Here is a 17889-nt window from a genome sequence, read left to right as displayed (position 1 = left end):
GTATAATACAATAGAGTTTTCCCTAGGGCCTAGGTAATTGTGCTTCGTTTTCTATTTGATCTTTGCTTGTATAACAGTTTTCATATAAATTTTTTCTGGCATGCAATTGGTTTACATTGTGATTTGAGTTTCATAATTGATGGTGCAATGCTGAGTTCTGCCCCAGCAGCTTTCCCAGTGGGAGGTAGATTTTATAAACTGTCTCATAGACCAGCTCACCTTTGCTTATGGAGGCTTTCTTGAAGGGAAGAGAGAGGTGGTGAATGAACTCATAAGGTCATGTTTTCTTAGGTTGTTTTGAAATTGCAGCCTCGTGTGTTAGGTTTAATTTTCTGCAGTGTTGGGAGTGATACTGTATCTGGCAGGTTAGAAGAGCTAATGAAGGATGGTTGATTACGCAGATTAAATATTATAGCACCATCTGGTATTGGTAGGGATTATGAAGTAGTCCACTCAAATGAAATGTTCTAGATCAGTGTTTCTTAATCTTTTTTCATTATCTCCCACCATCCCACAGACACCCACAGCCTTTTTAGAATTTTTTTTTCTTAATTGTGCCTCCCTCCCTCCCTGTCCTCCATGAAGTTTAGTACTAAAGGATAATATTTCTTTGGGTATGGTTGCCCCTTGGAGTGTCACACACCATTGTAGTGTCTAAGTTTTTCTGCCCCCCCCCCCCCCCCGCCAAGAGCAGTGTCACCTTGGGTGATAATGCACATTCTAGATAAATGAAATTTATACTTTCAGTATCCAGACATTTTATTTTAAAACATTTTAATAGAGATCTTTCAAAAATTTTTGGAAAACAGGAACATTAAGATGAACATTCATTTTTATGCTGTTTTATGACAATTCTAGAGCTTTATTATCCTCTCTATTTATTAATGAGTTCTTTCTTTCCACCTCTCCTCATTTTGCTACTTCTAAACTAGTGATAAGTTAAGAATTTTGTCTTAGTAAGAGTCAGTTGCTTCTAAGCAAGAGCTCTAGAGTCTCTTCTTTAGAGAAGACTGGAGGACTTTGTTCATCTTTCTTTTATTTTTTTTTAAGGTTTTTATTTATTCATTTGAGAGAGAAAGAGAGAGCACAAGCAAGGGGTGGGGGTGGAGGGGCTGAAGGAGAAGCAGACTCTCCGCAGAACAGGGAGCCCGATGCAGGGCTTGATCCCAGGACCCCGGGATCATGACCTGAGCTGAAAGCAGACACTTAACCAGCTGAGCCACCCAGGCATTCCTCATCTTTCTTTTAGTTTGTGACTGTATCCTAACCTCCAGATGATTGAGATTACCTATTACCATGATTTTCCCTCACAGGTCCTCTTTGAGTGACCAATGGTATGGAAAGACAAGGGGTCTCTACTCTTGTGTTAGGGTTTCAGGAAGTAGAATTGGGTCACGGAGGGAAAGAGCACTTTCAAGCTGATAAGTTGCAGTCACCCAGAGTGGGGGAGTGTAGATTTGAGAGTTACATTACCTAGAGCTGCATAACTAATAGAGTCGGACAGAGCAGAGAGTGGCTGAAGAGTAAGTATGTGAGTTCTTTCTATAGTGGTCTTTGTGCTAGTAGAGTACCAAATCAGCCAGAAGTGTTCTTCGTTAATTCTAGACGTATGTAAAAAAAAAAAAAGTTGATGAGCTGGATGTACGACATACTTTTGTGCTGTGGGAAAGGCGTTCCAGCGAGACTGGACTTGCTGGCTCGTACCAGTCTCTCAAATAGCTCTTTTACTGCTCACCTGAAGGTGAGTGAGTCCCATGCTGTTTGTGTGAAGAAGCCTGCTGTTCCTGAACCTGAGTTCAGAAAAAGTAATGTATGTTTAGAAGAATAGTATTATTCTTACTTTACCTAAATTTTTCTTTGGGACTGTTTCTGAGTAGCTGTAGGATTGGAGTAACCCCAGACCTTCATGGCTTCAGGAGCTTATGCGGTGAAATTGAGAAAGAGGTGTTCTATAATAGCCTCTCTCCTTGTTTCATTTGAGAATCAATCTTTTCTAATGGTTTTTATGGGTGTGCTTCCCCCCCCCCCCGGGCCCCTTTAAATGACTTAGGAGCTTGCAAGTGTTTGAAGAAACGGGAATCGCTCATAGTGAATTTCTTCATCGTCAACATGCAGAGGAAGGTGGTGGTCCCCTTGGAGGCCCTCTGAAGTTCCCTAACCTTTGCATCCTCTGGCTTCATGCTGACCAGACAGGTAAAAGCCCTTTGATGCCTTAGAGTCCAACTGAGATAGAGCTCATATATGTATGTGTAAATATATAAATAAAATGCCCAGAACCACAAATGGCTCATAATAAGCACTTAACAAGTGTTAGCTGTTAATTTTATAATCACCATTATTCATTAACTTAGTAAGGCATAGTGCCCTTCCCCTAGGTATCTGTCTGGAAAGGGAAGAAGGGTGGCCCTGGCACTAGGATAAGATACCAAGGGTGGGATAAGAGGAGATGGGTGGGATGGGTAAGAGACTGCTATCCAGGGAAGGTCTGAAGAGAAAGAGAAGGAAGGCTCTGTGGAAGGAGGTCTGCCTCCCTGGACTGGCTGGGTGGAGGCTGCATCACTGATTATTCTAGAAGCAGCAGGCCTAAGAAATGGGTATGATAGTTAGCTAGCTAGCCTGATTATGTTTTTGTGGGGTTTTTTGTAAAGTATGATAATACCCTGTGATAGTACTAACTTCTTCAACCAGCTAACTTTCAGTAAGGATTCAGTGAAGTGCCAGGTATGCTGCGTAGTTACTTGGATTTCAGAGATGAACGTGAGACCATGCCTGGCTTTTAGGAGCTCCCAGTCTAGTGGGACAGCAAACAAAGATAGATACTACATTGTGATAAATGCTGGGCTAGAAAGTGCTGTGAGGCCATAGAGAAGGAATACTCATTTTTTAAGGGTAACCTATGAGCTAGGTGTGTATGTGAACAGGCAGTATTGTGTAGCGATTAAGAACATGGTCTCTGAGCCAAACTGTCTGAATTCAGATTCCTGGTCCACCATCTTCTAGCTATGTGTGTTTCAAGGCAAGTTAGTTAACCTTCCTGTGCCCCAATTTTCTCTTCTGTAAAGTGGAATTAATGATACTAATAATAGTAATAATACATATATGTATTAAGGATTAGATGCATTACAACATACAGAGTGCTCAGAATGTGCATCACATGTGGTGAGTCCTTAAGGAATACAAACTGTTTAGGAAGATAGGATAAAAGGTTACCGTTACTGCAGGCGGAGAAGTAGCAGTGGCAGGTATTGTGGAGCATGGTTGAAATGGTGAAAATTTGCTGTTAAATTAATCTCAGGTGCAAGTTTATAGAAAAAGATAATTTTTTAAATGAAATTTTTGTAAATAAAAACATGTATTGCAGTTTGGCATAAATAGTGGAATCTGATTCATAATAAAGCTGACCGCCACCTTTGGTCATAATAAAATTTGACCACTGCATCTGAGTGATTATGACCACTGACTCTGCTCCTTTGTCTGGCTCAGTAGTTCAAGATGTACCTAGGATGGCTTTGGATTAAAGTTCCTTGTTCCTATCCAGGGTGTCATCTGAAAGTTCTTAAATGTAAAAGAACACTAAGAGTAACAAATATAATGGAAAAAAGTAGGAAGGGTAACCCAGGGGTCTCTCAGCTACCTCTAAAGTAAACAATGAATATACATTCCATAATAGAATATTTGTCCTTCCTAATAGCTGTAATTGTATGCTTTCTCTTTATATAATAAGACATGTGCTTCGTTTTGGCTGTTTTTATTGAAGTGCAGTTTTAAGTATGACAAATATAAAATGAATTATTCTGTAATCTTTGGACTTTGAACCCTTTCTCCCATTTGAACAAATGTTGTTCTTGTGGCAGCCTGTCCATTCATCATGTAAGTATCTAGTGGGCACCTGCAACAGGCTTGCTGGTTGATGGGCTAATGTGATTGAAGTTCTAGATGAGCGCTTGGATAAGAGGGTGGATGACATGCTTGCTGCTGGGCTCTTGGATGAACTAAGAGATTTTCACAGACGCTATAATCAGAAGAAAGTTGCAGAAAATAGGTGAGGATTTGGCCATTTCTTTGACCTACTCTCCCTCCCTTGCTTATGGTCAAAAGACCATAAATGTAATACTGGCTTGCAGTCTCCTTGTTTATTAGCCTTTGTCCTTGGCTTTGGCAAGGCTTGTTGGAAGGAGGTCTGGTGTACTTGCTACAGTTGCACTTTCTAATCTGGCAGACATTCCCAGGAGTAAATTTTCAGGGGAACTAACCAGGGAGCTGGTCGGGGTGGTGGAGGAAGGAGTTTAGAGAGGCAGTAACTGGTCAGGATCTCGGTTTCTCCTCTGTGAGATGGAATGGCTCAGCTAGACCCTCTCTAAGCCCCCTGCTAGCTCTCAGATGCACTGGCTCATCTGCTGATGCTCTCCTGTTCCCAGCCAGGACTATCAGCATGGTATCTTCCAATCCATTGGCTTCAAGGAATTTCACGAGTACCTGGTCACTGAGGGAAAATGCACACCAGAGACTAGTAACCAGCTCCTAAAGAAAGGTGTGAATTCCTGCATCTGACCTAGCCTTGGACATCCTTGGGTGGCAGAGTACCCCGCTGGTATGGTTTGAGAAAGAGCTGAGGCCAGAAGAGTCCCAAATGGCCTTCAACTCAGAATTGAGATTTTTGTCTACCAAGTGTACTCCCGTGTGCTGCTGTGGTTGATTTTCTCTTCTGCCTGGGCTGGGAGGGCTTGCCTTTCGGCTGGGTCCGAACTTAGAGGTTCTTAGATCTACCTTGTCTTTCAGGTATTGAGTCTCTGAAACAAGTGACTAAGAGATATGCCCGGAAGCAAAACCGATGGGTTAAAAACCGTTTTTTGAGCAGTAAGTCTCATGTTTTTCCTTATCCCCTGGTCTGTTTCCAGTAGAATATAGATGTCCTTAGCTCACCCAGAAAAGGAACTTTAGTTTCTGGACCTGTCCTAAGCTTTGGGGACCTGATCTGGGAGAGGGTCTACTATATAAATGACTATGCAGGAATACTTCTTTATAATGTCTCAGAAAACAAACGAAATCTTTCCAGTGAGGAGTTGAACACAAGAGTGCTGGCTGTAAGAGCATAATAGCAACATCTTCGCAGTCGGTGCTCAAGGTTGACTTTAGCTTCAGATTTTGTACCTGAAGTGCAGTCAGATTTCTCTAGGGAGGCTTTCCTAATTAAAATGGTTCTCTGGCGTCTGGCTGGCTTGGTTGGAAGAGCATGTGTCTCTTGATCTCGGGGGTTGTGAGTTTGGGCCCCGAGTTGGGTGTAGAGATTACTAAAAAAAATAAACTTAAAGAAAAAAAGAGAGAAAATGGTTCTTAGGCCAGATGAGCAGTGTAAAGAGTCAAACCTTCACCAGCTCTCCCAGCATTGCCTTCACATTCAGGTTCTCGGTGCTTCCGAGTGCTGCAGCTTTGCCTTCAGTTGAACAGCACTTTTAAGGAACAGGGAAGGATATTCTCCTTCATTTGACCTTGTTCTGTGTCTTTGACACTAAATTTGGTGCTATACATATATTACTGACCCTGCGAGGTAGGTGTTACTCTTTTATTTTTGCAGATAAGGTAATGGAGCCTTCAAGAAGTTAAATATCTTGCCCAAAATCTGCCAGCTGAATAAGCAGTATTGAATGCAGGTCTGACCCCCCCCCTTCCCCCCCACACACATACACTACTTTACAGCACTCTTCTTGTTTCCAGTAGCTATAACTTTAGCTAGACAGCATTGGAATTGGGCCTCAGGTAAGAAATTGTGTGGTTATGAGCTAAAAAAGAGATTAACTTAAAGGAGATTGAGCGAAACACCAACTTTTCTTATAGGCACTTTTTAAATACGCTTCTGAATCATCCCGTTTGCCTTTTGCCGTTAGACTTCTGCTTTCAGTTATAGATAAGGACAGCTGAGGCCTCCACTCTGCTCTTCAGGGTCTCTGAACAGAAACACCTCCAACCGTGTTGTTGACCACCGATTGCTGAAGTTCTCTCTTCCACACTCGCTCTCTGCCAGACCTCTCTGGGGTAGTTCTGGCACCAAGGGGCTCTTTATACCTCCTTCTACTTACCCTCCTTCCTCTGCATGTCCTGTCAGATAGGAGAATTCTTTGCTTCAGCTAAAATCGAAATTGAATTGCATCAACTGAAATTCACTACTACAGATTTCTAATGCAGCTTCTCTTCTCCCCAGGGCTGACAATTAGTCTGTAACAAAAGATGTTTTTTGTAATGATTTGAAACTTCCTCCTGTGGTAAAGCCACAGTAACTCCCCCATCTCTGAGTCGGGAGGGATTGATGGCACCGTGCATCATCTGCATTCCTCATTCATGTGTATGCCGGCTCGGTCCTGGTGCTAGAGTGAAAGGCACAGCTGCCTTGTAAACCAGGAGCTGTGTGTGATTGGCCCGGGCTAGTCTGCTGGGACATGCTTCTGGCAAGAAGCCAGAGGGACTTCCCCGCCCCAACTTGGCCTTGGACCCAAGCCAGAAATAGCAGCTGGGAGCCGAGAACTTGTTGAAAGGTGCTTAGACAGGGCACAGAAGCTCAACAAAGGACTCAGAGGGGAAAGGAAAATATAGAGTGGCCTGGAAACAGGTGCAGAGCTTAGCCAAGGCCAGGTGTGCTGTGGATGCTGCCTGCACCCTCCCAGTCTCACCTTTCCGTGTGGTGGCAGGTGCAGCCCAGTCCATTTTATGAAGAATCTTGTGGTTGGCATAATCAAAAGGCCAGCACCTGCCAGCCGTTGGCATCCTAAGGACTTTGATGTTTTTGTCCATGGGGAGATGCTCTTTGCCTTTAGGCAACTGACTTGACCTAGCTGTGGAAGGCAATTTAGTGTGTCCATAGACAGGGGAAGCTACCAGCAGAGACTTAACAGGGTTGGCTCCAGTGGACAGAATGCCTGTACCTGTACTCTAGGCTATCCCCAGTCACCTTTCCATTCAGAAGTATTTACCAAAGGGTGTTTCTTGAATACTCCTCTAGATCAGTTTCCTAAAAGAAGGGGCTTAACTAGTTCAGTTTCAAGGCTTCTTTCTAGTTCTCAGTTTTAGTGGCTCACTGATTGATGTTCTTCTGTTCCCAGTCCCTGATTATCTGTATGGTATCAGCAAGTTTCATGAATGCCTTACTGCTGAAGGGGCATATACAAACCTGAGACTAGTGTCTGCTCCTAAAGAAAGCTGTGAACTCTCTTGGCACAAGAGCAACGTCACTGCAACATGAGAGGCAACTTAGAACAGGCATTTACTTCAAGCTGTTAGTTTATTTACTCTTGTGTATGCCATCTTCATATTGTAGCCCACGTAGTAGTCACTAGAGCTGTTACTCTGTTCTGTTTTTCTGACTGATCTGGAAGATCCTGTCTCTAGAAGTCTCTGGATTATACAGCTAGACTTGTTGGCTACAGATCAGTGAACCTTCTAGGTCATTCTTGGATTGTATGTAGTTGTTTGGTTCATGTTTCTGGTTAGAATGAATGGCATGATCAGAATGTTTATTCCTTTGACCCCATATATTTCCTTTGAGGATTTTGGAGCCCTGGGAGCAGAATTGATTGGGTCTTGAAAGCTGACTTCTCACAACTTCTCTTTGTCATCACTAGGACCTGGTCCCAGTGTCCCCCCAGTATATGGCTTAGACGTATCTGATGTCTCGAAGTGGGAAGAGTCTGTTTTTGAACCTGCTCTTGAAATCGTGCAAAGTTTCGTCCAGGTGATTATTAATCACAGTACTGCATATTGTTTGGCTTTCAGAGAGCTTTCCTTAGCTGGCACCTTTGTTGGTAGGGAACCAAGCTTTTTTTTTTCTGTGAAATAGAGCAGGAGAGCTGGCTGCTTTTAGATCCCTGGAGGCTGTGTTTCTGCTTTCACATTTAGAAAGGTTATTGCTAAAATCTGTCCGTAGTCCACCTGTTCTCTGGGATGAGAAGAAGGAACCTTGGGAAAATCCCACTCCCCTTAATATCAGAGAATGAGACCCAAATCTCTTTGAGTCAATTGCTTCTCTCCCATCCCCCCCCCCGTTTTTTCAGGGCCACAAGCCTGCAGCTGCTCCAGTAAAGATGCCGTGCAATGAAACGGAGAACAAGAGAAGTTATCACATGTGTGACCTCTGTGATCGAATCATCATTGGGGACCGTGAATGGGCAGGTAGAGTCTGGGGAAGGGCACAGAGAAATCTGTAAGGGTGGCTCACAGGGACTTTGTGATATTTAAGGTTTTTCGTAGGCTGAATGCTGGAGTCTGCTTATTTGTAAAGGGATGGCCAGATTCCTCTAAGAGCCCCTAAGTACTCAAAGTTCATGGAGACTTTCCCATTTTGGAGAGTTATCTTTGTATTCTGAATTTCAAAGGAAGATCATATGTGCTCCAACTTCAGCTAGAGTAGATATTTCATACTGAGAGGTCTGCAGTTAACTTTCCCGAGCTCCTTTGACTTTTCCTGATCCTACCTTCTAGGAGTTTCTTGGTTTTTCATGTTTAGAACTCGGTGCAGGTGAGGTGGGAAACCAGCCAACTCACCCAGGAGACCAAAGAAGCAGAAACAGCTGGGAGGGTAGGAGGAAGTGCAATCACTCCTCCCGAGTACATTCTTTGAAAGTGGGGTCTCTTTGGTAATTTTTAAGGTAATATATTGAAATGGTGGTGATTCCTAAAACTGTGATGAAAAGTGTTAAGCTGTGAAAGCAGGGGCATCAGTAGGTTAAGTGTCCGACTCTTGTTTTCAGCTCAGGTCATGATCTCAGTGTTATGGGAAGGAGCCCCTCACAGAGCCCTGCGCTTAGTGGGGAGTCTGGGAATTCTCTCATATGTTACCACTACCCGCCACCCCCGTGCATGTGCACATACTCTTTCAAATAAATAAATCTTAAAAAAAAAAAAAAAAAAGAAGCAGCTGTGAAAGCAAGATTGTCAGACTCGTATAAAGAAGTTGGCCAAAGGGTGATGTCTTCTTTAAAGGTACTCCTGACCAACAGCATGAGCCCTGACCTAAGGCTGTCTTTCCGTTTTAGAGCCCGGATCTGCCTCTGCCACAGAGCCACACTGAGCTCCCCTGTCAGATTCTTGTACCCCCCTAGTCAAAGCCCATAAAGGGCCAGGGCCTCCCAAGTCTTGAGTTTACACTGGGTTTGGAAACTTGTTTAAGGCTCACTCCTTTTGAGCACAGCAGGGCTTGTAGGGACCCCGTGGCTGGAATCCTGTTCAGAGTACTGCCTTGCATGGGATTCTCCTAGAAATAGAGTTTTCTCCCCATACCAACCAATAGAAGGATTAGTTCTGTTAACTGGTAACGCTGGCAAAATGAACTTCATTGTCAGAGACTGGGGATGGCTGTGATTTGCCCAAGCAGCAGAAGAAGCCTTGATTGTCGTTGGTTTATAATGATGAAAGGGGAAGAGAAAGAGAGTGTCTGATTGTTTTTTTCTAAAGGAAACTTAGTGGTTCGATTTGTCGAATGTCCTTCAGGGATAGCCTTAAAGAAACAACATTTGTGAGCCTTTGTGATCTTAGCTTGTGTGAGCCCTTCTATAGTGCCATCTGTCAAGTCCTTGCTCCCATCTCCTGCTGCCATGGAGAGCCAGGCCAGAAGCCCTTTTTTGCCTTAGGCTCTAACTGGAGAATAAAGCTGACTTTTTTCCCCCAAGTAAACTTTTCTTTGACTTCTAACCTCTTCCTTACTTGTTTTTTGCTTTGAAACCCTTAAAATGATGTTTTTAATAGATATCAAAGATCATTTAATCTAGTTATCTATCTCTTTAGAGGCTTTCAAAGAAAATTTCCTTGAAAAAGAATAAGTAAAAAGAAGCTAGGACGAATTACTCAGAGGGTGGGAACAGTCTTTGGGGTGAGAGGTCAGAAATTGGTTTCAGGCAACAGTACCCTTTCAGCTTTACTGCTTCTGTGGACCCTCAAAAAGGATCGACAGAGAAGAATGCTTCCTGTTATCTCCCTGGAGCATTGTATGCTTGGAGAATGTGAACCTCGGGGCTTAGTCATTCACATGGCCTGTCTAACCCAGGCAGAGGGACGTCAGATCAGAAGAAGCAACCTGTGTGAGCAGGGAAGAAGTGTAAGGCAGCTCTAGGTCTGATGTGGGACAGAGCATCTGTCCTGCAGTACAGACAAGGATGTGGATTTGTTCCTTTTTAGCTGAATGAGTTGAAAGGTAATCTATGTGTAACAAGAAGCCCTGTACTGGAAAATCGAGTCTAGAGCCCTGATTCTGGAAAATTTGGTCTCTTTTTGAGCTGTAGATGAGCCGAAGAACTTACCTGCGGTGTGTCCTTGGACAAAATCTAAGTCCTTGGTGAACTTCAGTTTCCTCGGGCATAAAATGAGCTGAATAATACTGTTCTGGGAGATGGCTGTGAGGATTAATGATGTAAAGTGCCCAGCAGGGTACACTTAATGCATGGTAGCTTGCTGGCCGTGAAACTTTGCCTTCCCTTAAAAATGCTAAGCAGCTACACCAATACATGTTGATCCTGTTATTATTAAAGAAAAGGATTGTATAGTTAATATTGTATGTTTCTAGGATTGATTCTAGAAAGTTCTAATGAGTTGTTTTTGTTTCGTTTTGTCTTAGCACATATAAAATCCAAATCCCACTTGCACCAACTGAAGAAGAGAAGAAGATTGGACTTGGATGCTGTTGCTACCATGGAAAGTCAGAGTGTTTCTCCAGACTGTGACAAAGAGCTTAAAGAGAAAGGATCCCCAGGGCAGAATGAGAAAGAGCTGAAATCTGGTGTTTAAAGAGACATGTCCAGTAGCCTTTGCACAGGTAGGGGCCCAGTTCAGGAGGGACGGTTATGTCTGTGTCCCCGTCTGGACTGAGGAGTGCTATGCAGAAAGCCCCCACCGTTTTCTTTCTTCAGTGGTGTAGTTTTAAAGTCTCATGTTCTCTGTCATGGAAACAGCGGGGCTTGTTAGCTCTTGTTTGGCTGATGTACCCAGTGGTAATGATGATTTGGGGAAGGAATCTTTTTCTTTTAACCTTAAAGGTTCTATTTTTGAAAGAGGCACAGTTTGTACTTTTTAATACTTGAGGATCTTTTGGTAATGAATACCTGAATTTCCTATATCCCTTAAAAAAGAAGTTTTATATGAGAGACTATGGACTGTGAGAGGCAAACTGAGGACTTCAGAGGGGAGGGGGTGGGGGAAGGGGATAGCCTGGTGATGGGTAGTAGGGAGGGCACGTATTGCATGGTGCACTGGGTGTTATACGCAACTAATGAAGCATCAAACTTTACATCGGAATCTGGGGATGTACTGTATGGTGATTAACACAATATAATAAAATAAAATTAAAAAAAAAAAAAAAAAAAAAAAAAAAAAAAAAAAAAAAAAAAAAAAAAAAAAGAAGTTTTATGTCCCTGGTCTGGCTAAAAATATCTCATTTCCAGATACTTTTATAAAAGATGACTGAAGTATTGTGAGCCATAAATCAGGAGTTCTGGATTTGGGTGAATGGCAGGGCCCCAGTGATATGATTAAGTGAACTCAGCCAGTTCTTGGAATTCCACTGAGAAGGAGAGAAGGAGGTGGTCATGACGTGACACTTGAAAACTAAAGACTGACATTTGTTGAGCTCCTCCTGTGTGATAATTACTATCACTGCTGTCTTTCTATTGAGTTAGGAGTCTATATTTTTATTAAAAGTTAAATAAAGAAAAAGTTTCCAAGAGTCTCTTTAGTCCTTAAAAAAATATAAATTCCATGTCTAGTTTATACACAGTAGGCTGTGTTATCAACATACATGATAGCTTTGGGGCGCCTGGGTGGCTCAGTCGGTTAAGCATCCTACTCTTGATCTCAGCTCAGGTCTTGATCTCAGGGTCGTGAGTTCAGGTTCTGCGTTGGGCTCCACCCTGGGCTTGGAGCCTACTTAGAAAAAACACGCACACAAAACAAAACAAAAACATGATAGTCTTTTCTCAAACTTGACATTCTTCACATGGTCATACTCTCTATTCATTATTTAGCAAGTGTTTATTGAGCACTTATTATGTTCCTGGAAGACATAGAGGGTTCTTGCAGATGTGTGATTTCCAGCAATGTTGAGTATATGTATGTATGTATTTAGCATAAAATTATGCATTTTTATGTTTACCATTGAGCAGCATTAATTATGTTCATAGTGCTATGCAACTCTCACCTCTATTTGCACAACTTTTTCATCACCTCAAATGGGGTGTATCCGTTAAGCCATAACCTCACTCAAGTCATACTTTATTTGTTCAGAATCTACTAGATGAGAGGCTAGAGGGAATACAGAGATAAAATGAGATGTTGTTCTTGTTTTTAGGGAGTTTTGTTCATACTGTACAAACAGCCAGTCTAGGGAAGAGAATGTCTAAAGGCCTAAGAGGTGTGTAGAGTTGTTCTTTGGAGGGCAGGGAAGGATGCGGGGGCAGAGGACCGTGGAAGAAGGAGCATTTCTGCTGGACCTTAAAAAGCAGTTCTTGGTTAGCTGTGTGTAGGAGGAGAGGATAAAGAGCTATCAATCTTGGCTGACCCTTTTTAAACAGTGCTGAATTCCATAGCCTTACCTTTTTCTTCTTTTTCCTTCTAACATTTTTTAAAAGTTTTATTTTTTTCATTAAATTTGTTTACATAGTTCAAAAATCAAAATGACACCAAAAGACATTCATTGAGGGGCACCTGGGTGGCTCTCTCTCTCTCTTTCTGAAATAAATCTTTATTTTTAAAAAATATTTAATGTATTTGAGAGAGAGAGCATGAACAGGGGGCGGGGGGGGGGGGCAGAGGGAGAAGCAGACTCCCACCCAGCAAGGAGCCTGATGTGGGGCTCCATCCCAGGACCCTGAGAGATCATGTCCTGAGCAGAAGGCAGACGCCCAACCAAAAAAAAAAAAAAGAAAAGAAAAGACTTTCTTTGAGAAATCTCCTCCCATCTCTATCCCCTTCTCCCCAAATGGTTACTTATTAGTTTTTTATATCTCTCTCAAGAGTTTTTTAATGCAGGGGTGCCTGGGTGGCACAGCGGTTAAGCGTCTGCCTTCGGCTCAGGGCATGATCTCGGCGTTGTGGGATCGAGCCCCACATCAGGCTCTTCGGCTATGAGCCTGCTTCTTCCTCTCCCACTCCCCCTGCTTGTGTTCCCTCTCTCGCTGGCTGTCTCTATCTCTGTCGAATAAATAAATAAATAATCTTTTTAAAAAAAAGTTTTTTAATGCAAAAATGAACAAGTAGAAATATATATTCTGTTTCCCCCCTTACCGAAAAGATAGCGTTTAGCACATACTGTCTTCATCTGTCACCTCACCTGTTAGCAGCATCTGGGTGTGCGTGGGTTTTTCCCACCACCTCTGTCGGGTCTCTTATTTGGGGCCTTAACCATCTACCCTAGGTTTCCCCAGTTAACCCCAGCGGGTTCACTTACCTTGTATACTGAACTTCATTCAGATGCTAGGGTTTAGGCCAAAACCCGTCTCTGACGATTTCTTAAGCTATGGCCAGTGTATTCATTCAGCCAGCAGATACCTCAGAACTTGCCATGTACTTGGTGCTTTGCTAGATTCAGAGGATACAGTGGTGATCCTGAAAGTCCACACTGATTAAATAATTACAGAATTATAGCTGTAATAAAGCTGCAAAGAAATCACACTTGCTGTAAGGACAAATAATCCGAGGACCTGCCCCCTGCCCCCTGCCCCCTTGGTGTGTGGGAGTGTGTGCATGTGTTGGGGGAAGGCATGTGACATGGCACGGCATGATGTTAGGGCAGGAGTTTGGAGCCAGGTCTGCAGATATGGTACCATGTGACCTGGAAAGCTGGGGTTCTCGACATGACTTCAGGGGCTTCTCCTCCCTCCTTCCCTGGACCCCCTGAGTTTTATTGAGCTTTACCCATTTTTAACGACTTTGAATTTCAAGAAGAAATTTTTCTAACTCAAAGAAGCAGTTATCTTTGTATCTACCCCGTGGTGTTCTTTACATGAAACGTAATATAGTTTTCCCAGTCAGTTTTATATGAGCTACTCTAGGAGCTAACAGAGCAGAAAGTCCCATCTTCCCACCGGAAGTGGCATGAATACTTAACTGTGAGTCCAGCAGGACCAGGCGCTCTCTGTACTTTCTCTTCTCACGTAGTCCTGTGAGGGAGATGCTGTTCTCTTCCCATTAACCAACGGGCAGAGGGGCTCAGCCCAGCCGGTGAGCAACAGCGCGGGGCTTGAGGCACTGTTCAGCTGGCTGTAATTTTAGGAGGAGCCTTAGTCTCTGAAATGCTCTTCACTCAAGTCACTAAATATATTTTAAAGCTTCAAAAAAAGTTTCAGTGGAGAAGCAGGAAAAACTAGTTTTAATAATCCTACCTCAAAAAGCCTTTAATCCTTTCATCTGAAATACCTGGAGCAGCAACTTCTCGTTGAACTCACTGCTATCTCTATGGCAATTGGAAATAGGAATTTCCTGAAAGAAAGAAATCCAAGTGCTCATATTTATGAAGTACCTACGAAGTTGAAGGCACCGTGGTTGTGCCCACTGCCCCTGTTCTTAGACACTGTAAATTCAACAAGGTGGAATTCCTTCACCGTCAGCAGGGAGCCTGGGGAAGAGGAGCATTGCTAGGAGTCAGCTTGGTGCCCCGGTCTGAGGCGCTGCACTGAGGCAGATTTCCCCTTCTCTGCCGGCTGCCTCCTGAGTGCCCTTGCTGTTGCGTGTAGGGAAGGAGAGTAGTTCTTCCTAGTGATTGTCATAAATGTAGAGATGAAAGGAGCCTTAGCACCTTCTTGTGCAGATGGGGAAACTGAGGCCCAATGCATGGATGTCCCATAGCCATAAAGCAGGTTGTGGCAAAGCCAGGACAATCCTCCGCTTCCCTCTGTTACTACTACTAAATATCTCATTCCAGATCTCATTTGAGAGCTGGAAAGGACCACGGAGAACAGCTCTGGGCTATTTGGTCAGCCTGGAGGGAGGATGAAGAGTGTCATTTTGTACCATCTGGCCTCAGCTAATCCACAGACAAGCAGAGCCCTTTGGTCCAGGTGCTCAGAGTCTCCAGTACACAGCAGTGCTCTCTAAATGGCTTTGGTAATTAATTCCAGCACTCAGCAAGGTATTTGATCCATCTACCTCTGTCAGTAAAAAAAAATTTTGCCCCAGTTTTATTGAGTTTAAGTCGACATAGGAAGTAAAAAATCTTAACTAGGCTTTACATTTCTTGTATTTCAGGCAATGCTGTTTGTAAGTGGGTGGGAAATATTTCAACTCAAAATCTAGAGAGCTGGGTTCTTAGTCTTTAAAATATTTTGCTTGATTTTTAGGGCTAAGCAGGAAAACAGTTCATCTATACTCTAGGTACATGGTTTGATCCTTTGTAACCCTTAGTAACTGTCTTCTTAGTCTCAGTTCCTACAGAGAGGTTTTTCTGCTTAAAACACATTAAAAACACCAACACACACAAAAAAAAAACCACTAGAAAGCAAGCTTTTTATGAATGCAGTAACTTGTCTGTATATCTCCAACATCTCAAAAATCAAATATTTGTTGAGACAGTTACATGAAAGCATAAAAGCTAAGTGGGTCTCTACATAAATGATCTGCTTTAATCATTAAATAACCTTAACCAGTATGAAGAAAACTTGAGATGGTAGCCACAGGAAGGAATTTCATTATTTATCACCTGCTTGGGCAGTTAGGGCTATTTTCTAAAAAGATGGCTACCTGGTCACTTGTAAAGCTGTTCCGAATACGTACGAAGCTGCGTGGTTGTATTCGGATGAAAGACTAAGCTGCCATAACAAAGAGGCTGAACAGTACAGCGGCTTAAGGAACAAAGAAATTTGTTTCTTTCTCACGTGATAACTCTTGAGGGGGAGTTAACATTTCTGAAGTGAGCGGTCCAGGTCAGTGGGTCAGCTGTGCTCCAAGCAGTCATTCAGGGACATGAGTACCTTACATCATGTTGCTTTTCCACCCTCTGGGGGCATTGTCATTTTATCATCTGCATCAGTGAAGCTGGGTCATCACTGGTTCCAGCCAGTGGGAAGGGGAAACAGAGCACAGAGGAGACACCTGGAGCCTTAAGGCCTGGACCCTGCCCTGGCACACATACCCTGCACTTTTCATTGGCAAGAACTTAGTCATATGGCCGTCCACACCTACCTGCAAAGGAGGCTGAGAAATGTAGTCAAGCCATGTGCCAAGAAAAAATGGGAGAACAGACTTTGGTGGGCAACTTGCAGTCTCCGCTAAATACTTGTAGCGTGGAAAGAGCACCGGACTCCAGGCTGGTGTAACTAATTAGCTCTGATATCTTGCTAGGGGCACATCTATTTCCCCATCTGTGAAGTCAGTGAGCTGTAGGAGCTGACTGCTGAAATATTTCAAAAAATAAAGCTGAACAAAATCTTGGCTGGTGAGATTTTTAAAGATGGGTTTTAAAAAGTATAAGGAACGCGAGACTGCGGGAGCCATGGGGCCAATGGGTAGTGCTCTAAAGATGGTGGGGAGGAATGATAGGTATTTTGGTGGCATTGTGGAATCACTGAGCCAAGGGCTGTAACTACCTACCTGCAGAGTTCTGTTTATGTGAAAACAAAAACAAAAAACAAACCCATACTGCTATTTGTACTTGCAACCTAACACTTTTCTATCTAGTATACTGTCTCTGTGGCCTTGGGAAAATTGCTCAAGCGGCCTCAGTTTCCTTATATTATAAAATGGAGTTATTGTCTCCATTCCAGGGTACATAGTAAGGATTAAATGAGGTCCTTTTGAAAACAGCATAGTTGTTGCCATTTACTGGCAATACAGTGCCCAGTAAATGGTGGGTATAAATTGGGTTTATTTGCTTCGTTGTGGAAAAATTGTTAATGCCATTGAAGTGTTGGTTTATGGTGTAGTGTCAGTTCCCAGAAGTTATCAGGTCAAGCTCTGACTTAAAACTGATTAGTCTGGTGGTCCACAGTGCTAATGGCCAAAAGCAGGGCCTCACACATTATCTACCACCATGTTTGCTTTTTTTTTTAATTAAAAAAAAGTTGTTTTGGGGGGCGCCTGGGTGGCACAGCGGTTAAGCGTCTGCCTTCGGCTCAGGGCGTGATCCCGGTGTTATGGGATCGAGCCCCACATCAGGCTCCTCCACTATGAGCCTGCTTCTTCCTCTCCCACTCCCCCTGCTTGTGTTCCCTCTCTCACTGGCTATCTCTATCTCTGTCGAATAAATAAATAAAATCTTCAAAAAAAAATTTTTTTTTTTTAAGTAAACTCTGTACCCAACTTGGAGCTTGAACTCACAACCTTGAGATCAAGAGTCAAATGCTCCACCGAATGAACCAGCCAGGACCCCTGTTGTTTTTTAATGCATATGATTTCTTCGTGGTTTAGCTCATTTGCTTAAACTGTGTTCTTCATCTGAAGTGCTTTCTGCTACTTTTTACCTAGTGAACTCCTTCCTATATATCCTTAAAGGTCCAAATCTGATGTCCTCTCCTTGGACAAAGCTTTGTTGGCACCCCTAAGGAGGCTTAGTGTCTCCTTCCTATGTGTTCCTATAGCAGTTTTTTGTTTTGTTTTGTTTTGTTTTTTTAAAGTAATCTCTGGCCAGTGTGGGACTTGAACTCACGACCCCGAGATCGAGTCTCACACTGGGCCAGCCAGGTGCCCCTGCACAGCAGTTTGTGAGTAACATCAGGACGTACTTACATAGCAGTATGTGCCAGACAGGTTTTAAGTACTTTACACATAATAACTCCTTTGGTCCTCACAACAGTTCTCTGTGATAATACCATCATTGTTGTTATCAGCCCTATTTTTCAGCTGAGGAAACTGAGTAGAAAAGTTGATTTTCCTGAGCACAAGCTGGGGTTTGAAACTGGTGGGTGACTCCAAAGTCTGTGTTCT

General features: G+C 43.1%; 1 protein-coding gene across 10 annotated transcripts in view; it reads left to right on the top strand.

The window, feature by feature from the left end:
- TRIT1 (tRNA isopentenyltransferase 1) overlaps window positions 1-11162 on the top strand; it is a 43308-nt gene extending 32146 nt beyond the window's left edge. For all 10 annotated transcript variants that reach the window (XM_034649946.1, XM_019808256.2, XM_019808257.2 and 7 more), the window contains 7 exons: window positions 2051-2193; window positions 3931-4042; window positions 4419-4531; window positions 4780-4857; window positions 7614-7723; window positions 8043-8160; window positions 10598-11162. In XM_034649946.1, the coding sequence (XP_034505837.1) occupies window positions 2051-2193; window positions 3931-4042; window positions 4419-4531; window positions 4780-4857; window positions 7614-7723; window positions 8043-8160; window positions 10598-10767 (844 nt within the window). In that variant the 3' untranslated portion in view covers window positions 10768-11162. The remainder of the gene's footprint in view (window positions 1-2050; window positions 2194-3930; window positions 4043-4418; window positions 4532-4779; window positions 4858-7613; window positions 7724-8042; window positions 8161-10597) is intronic.
- The last annotated feature ends 6727 nt before the right edge of the window (window positions 11163-17889 follow it).

The sequence above is a fragment of the Ailuropoda melanoleuca genome, chromosome 2 (assembly GCF_002007445.2).
Source record: "Ailuropoda melanoleuca isolate Jingjing chromosome 2, ASM200744v2, whole genome shotgun sequence".
NCBI classification, from domain to species: Eukaryota; Metazoa; Chordata; class Mammalia; order Carnivora; family Ursidae; genus Ailuropoda; species Ailuropoda melanoleuca.
This window is presented reverse-complemented; position numbering and strand designations above follow the sequence as displayed.